Below are 18981 nucleotides of genomic sequence, written 5' to 3'. Positions count from 1 at the left end.
CTTGATTCCTCAGCATTACCGTTCAAATGATTCTGGCCTACAGCCAACATGCTGACAAAGAAACTGTTCAAAAAAATGCCGTTCAAAAAACTCGTGCCAATTTGATAGTAAAAGTCGATAGCATACCACGAAACAAAACTCGAAAACATTAGGCCGCGAAAACTCGAAGGACCGCTCATTTGCGCTCGATTGCACATTAATCCTTTCACGTACAGAACCTATATGTGCTTCGGTGTCCTCGAAATTTTTTGTCGCACCAAATAAAAAGAAATGCCTGCGGCAGATAACACAACTCTAACCCCTGACCTAAATTGATCGACGAGGCGGCCATTACTTCGACGGGAAATCAGAATGCTTAACTAAATAATTACAACCAATTACACTACGCATTTCAAGCTACGATATATCTGTGCTTGTATATAACTGTTTTCCCACCTACCTGGTTCCCCGAGTTGTTCGTCGTCGGATGCTTAGCGCGACGGGCTGCTCTACTTAGGTAAGAGGGTTCGAAACCAATCACCTGACCAATTTGAGTTATTGAGTGCGTATGCGTAGATTTGTGTACATTCGTGTCGCTAGTGGTAAATGTGGAAGTGGGTAGGTGCAGCTGTTTGAAGAAACTGCTCAATGGAAACTTTGAGCATGGTATACGCGCCAGTCAATCTATCTTGGTCTAAGGTGAAATTCTTTGATGCAAGTTTGGATCAATATGTGTGCGAGTAGGTATGCCGCTATTCAATGAACATCTTTGATGTCGATTGTGGTCGCTAGATATGTGCGACTGGGAATGTGCCACCCTACAATTACCAAAACAGTTCCTTAAATTTATGAGATATTGAGTGGAATCCGAAACATTTCACGAGGGTTTCTCAAGGACAGCGACCCCACGCATCTGCAGATTCCGCCATAAACGCACTGGTTATATTCTTCATCTCAACGAATGCCTTTCACGCCATCAATTTAGCGAGCTGAACCATGAATTCACTCGGTATGTGCTGCGTTTCAATGAACATTTTTTCAACTGGGGTCACTCATTGTGTGTCACTGAGTATGCTACAAGCAAGGAAAAAAATTGGCTAGGGCTTAGCTAAGGTTGAGCCTAGATATCTCGAAGCGAAAAGGTTCGGTGGATGCTTATGGTTTAGCTTATGGTTATGCTTTATGATTTAGCCTATGGTTATGCTTACGGTTTAGTATTATGGTTATGCCTCATGATTTATCCTATGGATATGCCTATGGTTTAACTTATGGATATGCTTACGATTTAGCTTTTGCTTAGGCGTTATGATTTAGCCTATGGTTAAGCTTACGGTTTCACTTATGAATATGCTTTGGTTGGCTTATGGTTATGCTATACGTGTACCTTGTGTAGTTATGCAAATTGCTTATGAATGATATATACCATGCGTTATGCAGGATTATTAAACTTATTTATTCATCATGGTTGCGCACATTGTCTTGCAATTTCTGTACAGCCATAAACACAGCTCTCTGTATCGGTAGTATCACTCTCTTCTCCTTCCATGTTGAATGCGCACGCCTACTCTCTGGCAAGCGGTTATATAGTCGGCCTCCGCGATAAACACGCGCTTGCGGCGAACGTCAAACGATGACTCATATCGCGCGGCAGTGGCCACCTGCGCCGACTCCGAACACGCTTATGTAGCCAATTCCGAAATACGCCGTCTCGCGCGAAGCGCGGTGTTGACTAGCGTAGTGAAGCTTTTCGCCTCAAAACCAGCACGAGATGCTTCTCGTCCCGAAGTGCGCACGCCGACCACTCGGTATGGCGAGTAGATGACGCAGCGTGCCCACAAACAAACGCTGAGACAGGAGACTGGTTAACGCATGACGCGCTTCTCAGTGTTCGCTGGCACCGGCGTTCCGCGCATTTGGCAGGTCACGCGCAGGCACCGTGGCGGCGGCACTAGTTGGCGCCGACCGTTCTTAGGAAAGCGCGAGATTGGAGTCCCGCTGCAGTAAACACCTCGTTCATAACTCGTGTCGACGGTGCCAATACCGTGAGCAGGTATACTGATTTAGTGCTAGTGCATTACCGTCTGCACTCATCGTGAGATGGGTTCTGCCACAATTTATTTTCTCAACACTTTTCACTAGACTTTGCGGATGTCATACAAGTTGATCGCGCAGTAATAGCCGTAGACCGGCAGGTATGCCAAGCAACATGGATTTAAGTCAACTGAGTTGTCCTGCGAGTATCGTGCTGGTGGTTAAGAGTTCTCGACTTTTTTCCTTCTGATCGCGCGCACGCTTTTGTTCCTTTTTCTTTACACAATCCTGCGATTAAACCATAATTGCCTGCCGCGAGCCGCATTTTGTCACACAGTTGAAGCGGCTAGTGTTTCTAAATTCGTCTGGCTATAAGAAAAACAGCTCGTTCTTCACTTTGCAGGAGCGGACATGATCATGTGAACTTCAGAAAACCTCCATAACTTTATATATGGTCGTCGGGGTAAGGCCCCACAATGTACGACCACGGCATCGCTTACCTTAAGTTTTGTTGCGGGTCCCGCGGCTCCAAGGAGATTGTAGTTGCAGAAGATATTTCTTTCCTCGTCGTTTCTAGAAGTTGCCCATTAGAAACACTCGCTAGGCATTTCGACGAGTGCCATCTGCTCATCTTGAGTTGCCTATGGCTTCAACTGTATTGTACGGTGCACTAGTGTGCCGACATCCATGCAGTAGGTTGGCTGCCATCAAAGGGCAGGCTTCTTCTCTTTCGGAAAGACCTGGTTTTGATAACTGCTTCGACTTCGGTCAGCGCTGCATGTCTTATTCAAACTTCAGGCAGGCTCTGACGAAAATTTTAGGCTGTGCAGCCTCCATTGATTACAAGGGCTGCTCCCCCCACTCACTTCCACCGACTGGTATTAGGTACAGTAAATTTCAATGAAGTCTTCTTGCTGCCGTCTACTTCAACTAACACGTGAATTTTTTCGATAGGCCCGCGCATCGCCAGCGTAGATAACACTAGATGGTTCCCTTCGGTCGACAAGTCGTTAAAAGCAGGCTATGGTGACCTAAGGGGACATGCTGGAGATAAGCGCGAAGTGGAGTACTCGCGAAAGAGCCCACTTGACAAGCGGAACGTTGCCCTTTCCATCTTCGGAATGTGTCCGCGCTAAGAGCGGGGTGGTAACGGCGGAAGCACAAGTTGGAATGGTGTTGTCGCCGTCTTCGGGTGACTTGGTTGCGTTGCGGTGGGAGTCATTCCTGGACCGTGCGCCGAAATATTTGTTCACATAACTGCAATGCATCACCTTCTCTAATAGGATAGGCGCTCTGTAGATCAAGCACCACTCTGTGCGTTGCGTGAGCGAGTCGTGTTCGCCCCTTGGCGGAAGCTGGTGAAGCGCTCTAAGGACTACCGGCGTTGAGTAGTAGTGATTTTCTGAGTCTATGATTGGGTGATTCTGTCGTTGCGGTAAATCCACGAGCGGCAAACATCAACAGACACTGAGAATGCCATGAGTGTCTATTGATGAGAGAAAATCGACGACACCGGACGTGGATTCCACTGGTCATCATCGTGCTATACAGTTAAGTTCTGTCAAAAGTCGTGATGTTGGGTGCACTTACCCCAATAGTGCTCGACACGTAGTACTTCTGTTGCTGTCAGGTGGCGAATATCTGTTTTCAGGTGTAGGCAGTGGTCCGAAAGTCTAAATACCCACGCTTTGAATGGCGCAGAAGCTAGATGAAACGCTAAAGGTCTTTGATTAGTCTGAACATTCTTGTTGACGTGCTTCCATGAGCCTCCGCAATATCAATTTCTTTCGCGATTGACGAAGTGTGAACTGCTGGAAAGGGCACTTTTCTAGGTTCGTCTAACCTGTTAGCACCATGCCACACAAAGAGCTAGAAGTCACTTTTTCAGGAACCATACCATGGATCAGTAAATCAGATGAATTCCTCAATCAGGGGCAGTATGCCCGCCGCTACAATGTTATTTAACTGATCCGATTGGCCGCTGAGAGCTTCTATTTTGTGCAGTCATCTTAGTTCCAGGAAAATGCCGTCGTAGAGTCGGTCCACATAGCATTCTGAAGATTAAGGCTACTACATGCAACTATTAGGACAGCAGTCGTGCGCCAACCAACGCACCTAAATAGTCCAAAAGTGATAGTGTCGTTCTGCTATTAGGAGCCAAATGTCACTTTGTGATCAGAAGGAGAGGTACTTATGGCACGTCCGTGACGGATTGAATCGCATCTGCGTACGCAGCTAGGCTAGTGTCGCAGAAGACGTGGAATTCCATCTTATTGAGCAACTTCTATCCCACAAGAACATATCAAGAAACTGCTACTTTTTTAATTTTCGAGAGCTGTCAGATCCAGGCTTGAATTCACGAAGGTCTTCGGATAATAGAACCTCCCAGGTTTACTCCGCGTTTACACAGTTTTTCTTACTAAGTTTTGGTCCCATATATAAATATTGTTCTGAAAAAAAAAGAAGACTGTGCATCTTCCTGCAACCTCTGCTCTAATCGTCATCAGAATATAAGACCATTAGGATAAGTGACTGTTCACACCTCAGTGTTAATCAATCTTAGCTACGCTTTTTATAAGGTCTTGCAATAGCCGCAGTTTCTCCCGAAAGGCGAGGTATCGATTGCGGTAGGAAATTAGTAGACATCTAGAATAATTAAGGGGAAAATATGACATCCACCCAATAGTACCAATTGATAGAAAGAAACCCACACTGGTTCCTCGAAAGAAAAGCCTCACAGTTGAAGAAAAATTAATCCTGATCCTAGGACTCGAACCCGGAAAACCGTCTTTCCTTGGCAGCCACTCTACCATCGTAGCTAACTAGGCGGCGAGCACATGACAGGACAAAGTCGAATTTGTCAACAACTCGAATTTTTCGTGACCTTCCAATAACTTTCCACTCGCCATCCACAGCCCACTCACTATGCCGTCACTTCCATCGAAAGTATTCACACGGCTGGAGTCAGTCTTGCTTCGGAGAATTCAGACAGGCACCCTCCTTACACCTCACTAGCTGAACCGTTTGCACAGGGGTGGCACACCACCCATAAGTGCGTTCGGTTCCACGTGCAAGTGTTTGGAGTGCCCCTCTACCTCCCACCTAGGCTTCGTGCTCAGGCCACCATGAAGCTTCAATCCTGGCCTTCTGCCTTCTGGACTTTGGCCTGCCCGGATACCACGTCTCCGGACCATGCCATCAAGCACTGGCGCGCACTACTGTTCCTCCAGGACCCGGCGGCACCACCGGTCGGTGATCGGCTCCACGACAGCGACAAGATTCACGCGGCTCCCACTTTGCTGCCTCCAGGGCATTCGTTAGTAAAACGGAGGCAGCCTCACCCTCCTCCTTTTGCAATATTGCCCCCTCTCTGTCCATCAGAGCGCCCTCAGCACATTATAATGTGGAATAAACGTGGTTTCATTCATTCGGCTGCCTCTGAAAGGCGGTGGTCTCGGGTTCGGGTACCGGACCAGGACGAATTTTTCTTCAACCGCGAGGCCTTTCTTTCGAGGAAGTAGTATGGGTTTCCTTTGTAGGAATTCCTACGACTGGGTCGATGTCTCATTTTCTCTTAATTAACTACTTCTCTGCAACTTGCGGGTTTCCTCAGAACTATTACGTCAAACATCTATACTAAGTAAGGATAATCATTTTATCGGCCGTGTAACCTTCGCAACATTCAGTTACTGAGTGAATTAGCAAGCATGATGTTATCGTGCAAAACCAATCGTAAACACATCACACATGATGAGCACGGACACTCACTGTCAAAACGTTGGTGTCAGCAATCACGTCTGCAGCAGCGAGCGAAGCGACCTTCGTGCGGTCTATCCCTTTTAGGCAAGAATGTCGAGAACAAAGCGCGCGCCAAGGCATGAGCCGCGACCAGATTCCTTTCGTGATGAAGCAGGCGCGACCACGCGCGGTCGTGTAAAGTACGCACTTGGCGAAGTCGAAGGCGCTCGGCCTTCCCGCTTTCCTCCAATTATGGCGCTCCAGATTGTGTCGCGATCGACAGTTTCGTTTCCGCCCGGTTGACAAATGCGCAGTTGCTGCCGCACCACACTGCCACCCCTCACACTCCCTCCGATCCGCTCACGGCCTTTCGCGCGACAGAAGACACGTTTGTTCTTTGCTTGCTTCCGTCGCGCACGCCGGATTGAGCCGCGATCATCGGCTGCCCCATACGAGGCGTGGCGACGATGTTGTCGCCCTTGAAATCTATACGAAACATCACGGCGACGGCAAAAAATGAGCCGGGAGTGTCCACGTAATTTCTATCACAATAAATTATTGGGAATTATCAAACCAGATATGGGACGATAGAGCGGAAATTCAAGGGTGTCGACCGTATTAATTGGTCTCGTGGATCTGGTGCCCAAAGAAGCAGTTTCCTGAGAACAAGGAGCTGCGCCGACCTGGAGCCCTTTGTACCTATGGGAAACCTGTCCCGTACTATCAGGGCTAGCTCGGCGGAGGTTGATTAGAAGAAGTAACTATTTGCAATTAGCTACAGACCGCTCATTAGGCCAGCGAGTGACCCGGTGTCATTTAATGAAAAATGGAGGGACGCTGGGCCAAGTCATGAACTCCCTCACGAAAAGGGCCACCCTTCTCTGGAAATAAGAGATGACACTTAAACTGGAAATTGAGCAGCATATGTGATAGGAAGACCCTCGCTCGGTATGCTCAATTTATGCCCGTAGAGCTTGCCGCTCAAATTCGAAAGCTTAAAGAATATGAAGGAAGTGGAAGACGTGATTAAATGAGAAATCCTTCAAAAAGGAGTGGAGATAATGCTTGAATACGAATAAAATATCATTATTATTATTATTGTAGATGTGAAGCTGAAATCTCGCAGTTCCTCATGTCAGAGCGAGAATAATTGAAGAACTGAAAAAATATAGTTCCCGAACAGGCACAGCAGATCAAATTCAAGGAAATTACCGCGAAAATTCACACAGGAAGAACAACCCGTGGAATTTATAAGCCAGGCAAGACATAGCACCAGATAGTTTTTTGTTGCTGCAAGTTCGCGCCTCCTTTCTCCCTTTATCTTTTCTTATTGTTATTCTTCGTTTTGCATTCTTCAGTGCTCCTGAGCGTTTCGTGTTAATTGTTCCGCATTCGCTTATTTGTTATTGCAAGAGAATGTTCACAAATTTTTGTTGAATATGGTGTTTACCTACGCACTGTAGTCTTTTTTTTTATTGTTCTGGCCGTGTTAGGTTGCTGCCAGTTTTTATGTACGGGGGTGCGCCTCTCTGGCAAGTCAGTCATAGGCTTTTTGAGCGCACCCCTAACATCCCTGACGTTGAAATAAAGGTATTTGTATTATTATTATTTGTATGGTCATATGGCGAAATTCGCCAAAGTGCCTTTAGACTAAATGTTTGAAGAAAATGTTGAACAACACATAAGGTGGCTTGGTGCAGAGGAACCTCTCCGGCAGAAAAACCAGTGCCAACGACGGCCTCATCGCATGGGTTGAAATGCGCTCAAGATCAACTATTTTTCGCAACAGCTACGTGTGTTGAGCCCATATGTAACATTGTACCGTTTCTTCTTTCCGCTAAATTACCCTAGCCATATGCAAACATTTTTTTACAAGTTCTACGCATTTATCTTTTTAGGCTGTCTCTCTATCTCTCGCTTTCCACGAATGTTTTCTGCGGTCGCGATTGAAACAATCGTACAGCGAAAAAAATCAGAGAACCCAAATCCAGCAATGTTCGCCGGCCCATGGTCTAGGCAGCAAGAAATTCTACAAAAAAAAAGAGAAACCAAAGTCCAGTCGTCAGTATATTTGGCGCCGATAGAGAAATGCAGTTGGTAAGAGACTTGCCCTCTTCTCTCCAGAGAGTCGGCCGAAGATAACTGGGGAAGATAAGATAACTGGGGAACTGAAGAGCCGAAGATAACTGGGGAACGCTGGGTCGAGACGTGGAACACACGGTGTTCAGACCCATGCTTTCAAATTCCTGTCTGACGACAGCCTGAATCATCGCAATGGTGGTTGCTGGGGGATCGGGAGGCGTCGTGGAGAAGGCTGGCGAACAGGCAGCCTCGAGTTCGCGGCGAACAATACGGCTGACGTCGTCACAGGTGGTGGTCTGACGCGGTCGACCCTCACATGTCGACGTAGCAGCAGTGTTGGGTAGCCGCTGTTAGATACGGGGCCGTTTCCTGAGCCTACTTCGAGTTCCCCAGACCACACCGAATCGCACCACAGCTAATTAAGGAGCGCAGAAGAAGGGATACCACATTCCTGAGGCACGACACGTGCAAACAAGTTGGCGGACCCCGCTTCATGTGCAGCCGGTGGAGCTATTCACTGCTTGGCTCTTCCCGAAAGTAAAGCGAGAGCCTGGCACTGTGGCGGGTAAAGTGGGTCCCGAAGCAAGACGGCTGTAATGCGCCGTGACAAGCTGGCAGCGTCGCCCCCATCCCTCTATGGTGACGGCGCAGTGCAAGTCAGCAAGGCAAGACCGCAGGGAGAAGAAAGCCCTAGGAAAAACACACGAGCAGCGACGCTCTTCGCCGGGTGTGACTCCATCGCACGGGCGCCTACCCATTGGCCGAAGGTGGCGCCACCTGAGCGGGCTCTCCCATTGGCCGAACGTGACGTCTCTTCAAGACACCGAAGGGCTTAAAAGACGCAGACCGGGAGCAGCAAGAGCATTCCTAGAGCATTCCTGGATTCATCTCTTTCGAACTTCTTGCGACGGGCCGCAGCGTCCGAGTTGCTGCCGGCCCGTAATGACTTTACTACTGTTAATTGACGCTCGCTGTAAGTAACGTAAATAAACCTCCCAAGCGTTTCATCCCGAAGTCCTCCTCAACTCCTACACCGCGCAATGTGGTGTGAGATACGGCGGCTCTTAGCCTGTTCCTGGCGACGGCAGTCTTTTATAATAGCGTCGATAGTCAACACGTTGCCGAAAACAAACAAATTGAAAGCGTCGTCGGCGATGCCTTTTAGCACATGTGCCACTTTGTCTGCTTCGTTCATATGATCGTCAGCTTTACGGCATAGAGCCAAGACGTCGAGGATGTAGGAAACGTATGGCTCTGTAGGTGACTGAACACGAGACGCAAGAGCCTTTCTCGCGGCAGCCTTGCGCCAAATGGGGTCGCCGAACAGTTCCCGTAGCTTTTCTTTGAAACTGTCCCAACTGGCTATTTCGTCATCATGCGTTTGGTGCCACACGCGTGGGGTGCCTCCGAGATAAAAGATGACATTGGCGAGCATAATCGTTGGGTTCCACCTGTTATTAGCGCTGGCATGTTCATAGAGCTTGATCCAGTCGTCGACATCCTGTCCCTCCAGGCCAGAGAAGACACCTGGGTCACGATGTGGGCCAACCGTGACGGTTGGAGCAGTTGGACAAGCCGAAGCCGTTGCAGAGGCGGGCTTGTCACCGGGAGGCATGGTGACAAGTTCGGTGTGCCGACCACTTCGGAGTTGCGTGGTGAGGACGGGGATCGCTGACCTCCACCAGAAATGTTACGTGTGGAAAGACACAGATGAAAGATGCTATTTACACGCTATTTACACTCGAGCCAGGCAGCCAGGCTGACACTCGCTCGTGCCAAGGGCACCGACCAACTTCTTCGTCGTTCACGCGGCGGCTCGTCTCTTGAGCATCGCTCAATGATATCGTAATAATATATATATAGGGCTTCAATCACCGCTGTAAAGGTGGTTAGCCTTCAAAGATGTGGACCGGAAGTCTTCCGGGAACTCTGTTTGCAAGCATGAAAATTGAGCAAAGCACCTCTCAGCCACCTAAATGGACAGCGAAAAGCGAATGTAGCCTGAAGCGTAGGCTTATAACGCGGTATCAACCGAGCAAACGTCGCTGCAGGTTAGCAAACTGAAAGCACACTTCACAAAGTGTCGTAAAACTTAGGGGTACAGTGTCGGAAATATATATGTAGGGCTCGAAACTGCGCTGTGAAGGTGGTTAGCCTTCAAAGATGTGGTATCACCTGAACCTATACGCCTTTGTTACGTAGCATTGAATGATTGAGCAATTCACTGCGTGAAATTCGAAGTTCTGCATTGTCTTGCCACGCTTGGCGCTTGCGCTGAGCCTTTGGGCGACGAACCACTGGATGCTGCCGCGCCTAAGCCCGCCGATGTGCACAATCGCGCTGCTGTTCACTAGTCGTTCATTGCATTGGTGCTGCTATTCAGGCGTTCTAACTGTGCGTGGCTTGTTCTGGTCGGGGACCACTGCGTCCTGTTTAGCCTCAGCACGACGCCGTTTGGCACAATGGAGCTGCTGTGCACGTCGCAGCTCATTGTGTTCACGCTGTGTTCAGAGAGTCCTGAATTTGCGTGGCCTTCCACTAGCGCTATCACAACAAAAGTGAAATCAATTTCTAGGGGGTTCTTCTTTTACATGTGAAAGTGTAATTACGCCAATACCTGTTTTGTACGGTACAGTTGTCGCTTCTTGGCAACTGCAGCTAATGCAACCGTAATGTTTACCGCGAAACGCATGAGCGGAACGCTGCGTGCTTCGCATTGTTTGGACGCACCTCATGATCTATGATGTTGCTTTGGCAATTGTTTTGTGCTTTCCTTTATTGGAACGAGCAATGGAGTGTGCCGCGGAAGCGTGCCTCCAATGTGGATAGGCGCGTTTCGCATCGTTTCGCGAAATGGCTTTCTGTCGACTGAGAGGAAGAAATTTCGGGATCCCAGTCATATACGACTTCGCTCATAAACATGCGCTACTGGGATCAACGCCTGCATTATTGTGACTGGAAGGAGGTTCAATATTGTTCAGAAAATCGGGAAGTATTTTCCTGCAGCCTCTGCCATCATTAACACCTGAATTCTATGTGATTCAAGGGACTGACGGCACGGGCCTCAGTCGAAGACTGCATTCGCGCTTATGTTTATTAGGTGTACTTTACTTTAACGATTGTGGTCTGGCTTTCTGTGGCTGTGCAATAGTTCGCAGGTTCGTTCTATTCGTCATCCTCTCAGAAACTATCTGCAAGATGGAAGACAACTCATTGTAGCGCGAAAGCGCAAATTTAGTGTGAAAATGCAAATGAAAGTGAGTGCAATTATACTGTGCGCACTATTTGAAACAGAGGTATTTGAAAGAGACCAATGCATCCGCTTTATTTTACATAGGTAAATACTCAATGCGGACTTGATAGCAAATATACTTGTTGACTGGTTTGTTCCTTGCAGTCTTCAGGTGATGTTCTACAAGGCCGGGAGATCTAATAGGCATTGTCACAGCGCTTCTACTTTACGTGCCGCCACCGTTTACTGAGTAAGTTTGTATATTAAGGTGTAAGCCTTTAGTAGCTCATGAGTGCCCGGGTGCAGTCCGTGGTGAACGCAGGAAAGCGGTGATCACCGGCGAGAGGAGCGAGCAGAGGAGGCGCAACCGGCGAGGAGAGCCAGGAATGGAGGCGCCATGGCAGTAGCGCGGTGCGAGTGGGCGCCTGAGAGAGCGCGGACATGCGCGTGGGGGTGTGTGCTCATGGGCGACAAACCTTGCATACCATGCTCGTGGCCACGGCGGCGTCCGTGCGCACAACAGTTCACACAACAGCAACAGACGACTCATTGATAGGCTTTCGCATATCGCAGTTTAGCTGAGCAAAGTCATCATCATCATCATCATGAACAGCCTGGCTACGCCTACTGCAGGGCAAACGCCTCTCCCATACTTCTCCAACTACCGCGGTTACGTGCTAATTGTGGCCATGTTGTCCCTGCAAATTTCTTAATCTGATCCGTCCACCTAACTTTGTGCCACCCCCTGCTACGCTTCCATTCTCTTGGAACCCAGTCCGTAACTCCTGATGACTACGGGTTATCTTCCCTCCTCAGCAAAGTGCCCATAGATTTTTCTGAACAAATTTAGGGCTACTTCTCAAGCGTTTCCAAAATCTCTAGTAGTTGTTTTGTTGCTCGCCAGAACATACTGAAAAAATTTAAACTTGAAGCACGTGCTATAATGACGCACACGAACTGAGGAGGCGTAACAATACGACACAAGGAGATACATACTGTTCTCAAGACTATTTTTTATGAGATGGCGCACAATTCTTTTGCTACCTTGTGACAGTTTCGAGCCGAATAAAAGCAACACATGTCTCGAGCAGGTTGTGCATACAAAAAATACATGCTTAGCACGACGTTTCAAAATAATCCTTGCAGGTATTGTGTTTCCCACCGCTGACAACCTCTCTTTGCAGACTGCTGCTTCTGTGCCTGCACCTGCAAGGAAAGTGCAGGGAAAGAAGGGAGGCTGACTTTCTGGATGCCATTTCAGTTAAAACGAACCATCATGAGGGGCTGCACAGTCGCTGTCGTACTCGTCACTCTCACACGCGTTGCTGTAGACGCCGGTGTGATTACCAATATAGGTGAGTACATTTTTCTCAGCTGTTCCCTGTTTCGTAAGTTCATTACACATTGAAAACATGAAACGTATGTTCTGTTAGAAGCCCTGTATTTTGCAAACTGCATAGAAAACACTACCCGCTCTGGTAGAACAATTAATACTGCGGGTATCAACAACTTATAACTATCATTAGTTTAGGCAACTATTTCAGAAAAATATATTTTTGGTGAAATTCCGCAGCGAATATGAAACGAAAAAAATTTATTAACTAATAAAAATATACGGAGCTTGGAAATGGGTAATTTAAATCAGGCAGCACTAAAACACCACCTTTCCCTCTAAGCTGCCTGCGTTGCATTAGTTTCGGGAAGTGACGGCATCAAATCGATGTCACAATGAAAGCTAGTCCTCAAAACATTTCCGCTCTCTCAAGCACATAAAATATTGAATGAACAAGAAAATAGGCCAAAGCCGAAATAGGAATTTCTTTTAAGCCACAAACCAGTATACACAGCCCATCTTGATCCTTAAAGCAGAAGAAAAAATTGGTACCAAAAAAGTAAGGAAATTACCGACAGATCATTTACTATCAACTGAAATTTTCAAAAGAAGAAACAGCCCATTTATTCCAGGTTTGGGAACAAAACCACGCACCAAGTTAAATACAAAAGTCCAGAATGCGTACAGCAAATATCGCCATTATTTAATACCTAGCAATATTTTTTATTCAGGAAAGCGAGAAATTCTGCACTAACGCACTCATTGCCAACTCCACTTATGTAAGCAAGTTCTGGATTTTCCAGTTCTGGCTTAGAGTTCTTCGTTTACAGCAAGGTGTGCAAGCACTCTGGTTGCAATAATATCGTAAATGATTACCATGCTATCCTTATGGTGCCTAATGTTGCCTGACTGTACCATAAAACACTTTCCTGTCCGTCCTATGCATGCAAAGTTTAATACAACTTCTCGCGGATTCATTTCTACTTATGATCTACGCTTTCTCAATCTTTTGAGAGTTTCTATAAGCATACAGGCCATGTTTCTTTATGTGAAATATTGCACATGCTGAATACCTTGAAAGAGCTGTAAAAATAGATTTGCTTTGTGTCTGCTGTCTTTCTTCATTTTGTCAGATAACTTGAGACATGCACCGGTATATTTATTTACGTTTCCTTTCAATTGCTTCTTCGCGTAACTGTAATGCTTCTCGTTGTGCCATCTTATATACAAAATCAGTAAATGCGTCTTAAAAACGCTTTGTCTGGATTTTTGGCTAGTCAAGACAGTGCTCGAGTGATCTTGTTTGCGCTTCTCGAACACAGGTAGAAGCAATGTCTCCCTTAATCGTCCTAGAATGGGAGCTATCATAAGGGGGGATTGTCGCTTTAGTTCTGGGCTGATATGGTTAACACACGTGTCGAAACAACCAAAAGATAGAGAAGCGCAAGGGACTTGGTGGTCTTGTTGGACGTTTCGAGGGTAATATTAGGTATCCTGGAAATGTTAAAGAAAGTCAGCCGTGCCGTAGATGCTCCAGTGAGAGGATAAATATGTCTACATAATTTACATTCAGGTCGGTGCGGATCTAGGTACCTGTGCGAGGGAACGAGCAGTGAGATATAATTTCCCGGATTTGTATGTCAATGGAGAATAAAGAAGCATGGCATGAAATGGGATGTATGGAAGAACCTAAGCATATGTCGGATCATAGGACATAATTGTTGCGGCCCCTAAAAATGCATTATATTGAAGCTGAATTCATAGACCCTCTCGAAATAATTGGCGCTCTCTTCAACCAATTCTTGGAGACCCCGCTCTACCACCCTTTCTAATGCAACGACAGTTCTAAAAGACAAATCACAGTTTAAACAATTATTCGCACGAGAAGTTACGTAGATTTCCTGTATTTTAATAGGACGTTGCGCAAGATGATCAAGGTCCGCCAGTGTCGTCATGTTCTCGGAAAGTCTCATCCGCAGAGGAATAATCAAATTTCTGGGTCTCGGAGCTGAAAAACCAATAGGAAATCTTCTTCCACTTCACTTGTATGCAATAATAATGGTGAATTACGTTTTCGCTTTTAGCTCGAAGACGTTGGGTTTCATGTTTATCAAGATTGATTGCTTTCCTTTATGGCGCATCATAGCTGAGGTACTACAAGAAATGGAAAATAGATGCGGCATCACAAGCTACCAACTTTAATTTAAAAGTACAAATGAAAGCAGCACACTAGTTGTTCAACGACCTTATTCTAGACATGTCTAAAGAGGCATACGAAAACAAGAGCCTACAACCTCTGCAGAGGCTTAAAAGCAAAGAGGGAAAATATATTCTGAGTTTGTTTTCAAGCGTACAAACGCAATTACCCGTGGCAGACGATATTTCCCGAGAAGGCATTCTGGTAGATCCACTGCTGTCATTTTCTGCAACGTCATCTGAAATGACTGAGCATCGATGTAAAGTTCCTTCGGAAAACCACAGGCGAAGCGACCCAAGCCCTCAGTGTTCTTTTTTGTTTTGTTTTGTGTTTGTCTTTTTCTTGAACTGCCATTACCAACTTTCGAGCTGCCATTTTGAAAAGTTCATGGTTTATTCACTAGTGCAATTTAATTGTAGAGTGATATTCTGCAGTTAAGATCATCATTTTAAATGTACTTGGTGAAGTGTTGTTAATCTTATTGATGCATGCATATTGTGCGTTTCTTGTGGCCGATGCACACGCGCGCCCCGACGAAGGCGACGAACGTTTTCTGGCTCTCGAGCTTTCGGCTGAACTAGCCAGCGTTGCAGTTACCTTTTGTAAATATACTTTGTAAATATTCTCCAGTCTTAGTGCTTTGTTCGTGTAACATTTTGGTGGAGGGTGCCGTTCCCCGTCCTCGCAACGGAGCTCCGCAGCGGCCGCATAGTGCTGCATTCGGCTATGGATCCCGGTGACAAAACCTCGTCTCCTTCTACTCCTACGACCCCGACAACAACGTACCTTACGGTTACGAATCCCCGCGATCCTGACATATCCTGGGAGTAGTTCTGCATTATCTTCTTCGTGTCGACGTTCAGGACCGGCTCAACCTGTATGAGCGTGTTATCCGAAACAACCGCTGGGATCCTACCATTATGCTAGCGTATGTCCTATTCTACTTGGGCGGAACTCCTCTTGTCTGGTTCCGGACACACGGGGAAGATATCTCTAGCAGAGATGCTTTCAAGAGAAGCTCGCCGACCTCTTTGGAAATCCCACCGGTTGGCAGCTGTTCTGCTAGAAAAGTGCCTGCTACTCTAGTTCAGTCTTCTACTGAATCGTGTGTCTCGGACATACAAGACATGCTGGCTCTTTGCCAGAAAGTCAACGAGAAAATCGACGGCCACGTACTCAAAAGGATCGCGGACGACGCCTCCAACCTATTGGTCTTCAACAGTGTGTCCACCATCGACGTCATCATCAAGGAATGCCGCCGCTTTGAGGTCGTCAAAAGCCGCCGCTTCATTCTAGTTCTCCCGGCTCCCTAACACGGCTGCGACGTCGTCTTGCGTAGACCTTACCGCTTCACGTCCCTAAATGAGCACGTCACACGTATTGTTCGCCCCGAACTCGAGGCTACAAGTCCTGCGCCGTTCCATTCACGCCCCCTTGAACCCACCACTGACGAGCCAGCCTCACCGGTCTCTCTCACTCAGGCAGTTGTACGCGAAGAATTTGCAAACCTAGGTTTTCCGGATGCCTGCTCCGTCTCTTGACCTAACGCCCGACCTGTGCCGACTGCTCCACCTCACGGCGATCTCTATTCCCCTCCCACATACCGCAACGCTTCCGAGTGGAGCACTTCAGACGGCAAGCCCATTTGCTTCCGTTGCCTCCGCATTGGCCACTTCGCTCGCCACTGCCGCACCTCCTGGACGTCACCATATTAGAGCTCCTTTTCCTCGTTTCCTCACCCATATGCCGACCGGCGCCATTACACACCCCGCCATATGCCTCCTACCTCTGATGTATCCGTCGATGTCAGTCGTCCTCCTCGATCGCCGTCACCTCACCGCCGTCGTTCCCTGTCGCCCCAGCCACGCCGCTCTTCCTTGCCGACCTATTATGGAACATCTCACGCTGAAAACTAGTCCATGAAACTGCTGGAGGTAGTTCTGCATTATCTTCGTCGTGTTGACTTCCTCCATTGATGCTGTAAACGAAGCAGAACTTACTTGATGTTCACGTCGACGGTGTCCCTTTGACGGCGTTAATAGATACTGGAGGCAGGTGTTCGTAATGAGTTGTAACCTCCATCGTCGACTGAGCAAAGTTCTCACGCCTCCTACTACTGGAGCCGTACGCGTGGCCGATGGCATCACTGTTGACGTCACTGGAATTTGTACTTCCGGTATAAGCATCGCCGGCCGCCACGTGCCTGTTCTTTTTACAGTGCTGACCAATCGCCCCCATAACCTAATCCTCAGACTCAACTTTCTTACGGCGCATTCAGCTTTAATAGACTGTTCTGTCGGTACCATTTGCCTCCGAACTTCCTCTACTCGCGCATATTCGTACCGAACTGCCGAAGCGAACAACTTTAGTACGACCGCCTTCGTCCGCCTGCCGCCTAATACCTTGCCTTTCGTCCATTTGCTATGATCTTTTCCTGTGCGCAATGTTAATTACATCGCCACGCCTGTTCCTGATGTCCTTTTGATGCGCATTATCACTTTGCCCCACTCCGTCGGCACCGTCGCCGATAACCGGACATGGCTCTTTGTCGTTAATTTTGGCGTGATAAAGGAAGCTCTACCCAAAGGCATATCGCTTGCAACGGTCCGTGCTATCGGAGACGACCACGTCACGACGTTTTCCTTAGCCGCCTGCTGAGATTCTTCACCACGTCCACTGAATGCTATTTCCTGATTCAACATTACGCACATGCTTGCTGCGGACCTATTGCCTGAACAAGCAGTAGCTCTGGGGCGCCTTTTTGTTTCGTACCACGACAAATTCATCCTCAGCAATCGCCACTTGGGCCAGACTTCAATTGTTAAGCATTACATAAATACTGATGATGCGAGTCCTATTCATCGCCGGCCATATCGAGTTTCTGCTTCAGAGCGTTAGGTTATTCAAGGTGAAATGAACAAGATGCTTGCAAAAGGCATTGTTGAACCTTCATCGAGACCTTGGGCGTCGCCCATGGTGCTTGTTAAAAACAAAGATGACACATGGCCTTCCTGCGTAGATTATCGTCATCTAAACCACATCACCAAGAAAGACATGTACCCCTTGCCTCGCATCGACGATGCCCTCTATTGTCTCCACGGTGCCAACTACTTTTCATCAATATATCCGCGGTCTGGTTATTGGCAGATCTCTGTGGATGAAAGAGACCACGACAAGACCGCGTTCGTCACTCCTGATGGCCTATATCAATTCAAAGTTATGCCATTCGCTCTATGCATCGCTCCAGCAATGTTCGATCGTATGATGGACGGTTTGCTTCAAGGGTTCAAACGGTCAACATACCTCTGCTACTTAGACGACGTTTTCGTATTTTCTCCTGCATTTGAGACACACCTGGAGCGCTTATCAGCTGTTCTTCAAGTCTGCCGCGAGGCTGCGCTCCAGCTAAGTTGCTGGAAGTGTCACTTTGGCTGTCGGAAGATTACAGTGCTGGGCCACCTCGTCGACGCTTCCAATATTCAACTAGATCCGGAGAAAATTCGTGCTGTCACGTCTTTTCCTGTACCTCCGTCTATTAAAGACGTCCGAAGTTTTGTAGGACTCTGATCCTACTTCCGACGATTCGCTAAAGACTTCGCAGCGATTGCCTGACCTCTTACTGATCTTCTGAAGAAGCACGTCCCATTTATATGGGGCCTCGCTCAAACTGCCGCATTTACCCACCTCACCATCATTCCCACCACTCCACCTATACTAGCCCACTTTGACACGTTCTCTCCTACAGAGGCGCGTACCGATCCCAGTTGTCACGGTATCAGAGCCGTCTTAGCCCAGAGCCAACAGGGTTTTAGCAGAAAGTTCGGTTTGCCCAGCTGTGCTACGACCATAGTGACTAACGATTAGAATCTCCTGAGGGATGAAGCATTTCGCATATCCTGGGAAAGCCATCACAAGAACACGAGCCATATAGATCTTTTGATTTATCACGGCCTGTTAAGTTTGTAGTGCTCAAATATTCAAAAAAGTTAATGGGGGAACATATATGACGAGGAACATCGACGGTGATGCGAATAGCAATCGATCAACGTAGCTCCATATCACATTTCTGAAGTCCCACTTAATTAGCACACATAGTGGCAATCCCGCGACCTTTTGGATTCTGCTATATGACCCACACTCGGATATCGTCCCACGTTGCTATGACCAGCAACTACGTTATTTATTGTGGTAGCTCTATATCTATGGATGCTGCAGGCGCATTTGTGTCGCTGCTGTGCTGTTACGTATGAAGTCCACGGGCGATGACACCGTCGCCGTGCGTCGTATGCCTGAAGTGCGACATAAAGGACGCGTGGGAAGCCGACGATCACGGCTTAATCTGGTTGGCGCGAAAGAAGAAAGCGGAGAGCAAACGCGCCTTCTTGTGTC

General features: G+C 47.6%; 1 protein-coding gene across 3 annotated transcripts in view; it reads left to right on the top strand.

Annotated features, from left to right (window-relative positions):
- The window catches only part of LOC126537808 (uncharacterized), a 269368-nt gene that overhangs the window by 198885 nt on the left and 51502 nt on the right, over positions 1 to 18981 (top strand). For 2 of the 3 annotated variants that reach the window (XM_072287923.1, XM_072287924.1), the window contains one exon: positions 12209 to 12417. The exons of the other annotated variant lie outside the window; for it this stretch is intronic. In XM_072287923.1, coding sequence (XP_072144024.1) covers positions 12312 to 12417 — 106 coding nt within the window. In that variant the 5' untranslated portion in view covers positions 12209 to 12311. The remainder of the gene's footprint in view (positions 1 to 12208; positions 12418 to 18981) is intronic. 3 annotated transcript variants of the gene reach the window in all.

This window comes from Dermacentor andersoni, chromosome 4 (assembly GCF_023375885.2).
Source record: "Dermacentor andersoni chromosome 4, qqDerAnde1_hic_scaffold, whole genome shotgun sequence".
Lineage (NCBI taxonomy): Eukaryota > Metazoa > Arthropoda > Arachnida > Ixodida > Ixodidae > Dermacentor > Dermacentor andersoni.
Note: the sequence above shows the minus strand (reverse complement) of the source record. Positions and strands in the feature narration are given on the sequence as shown.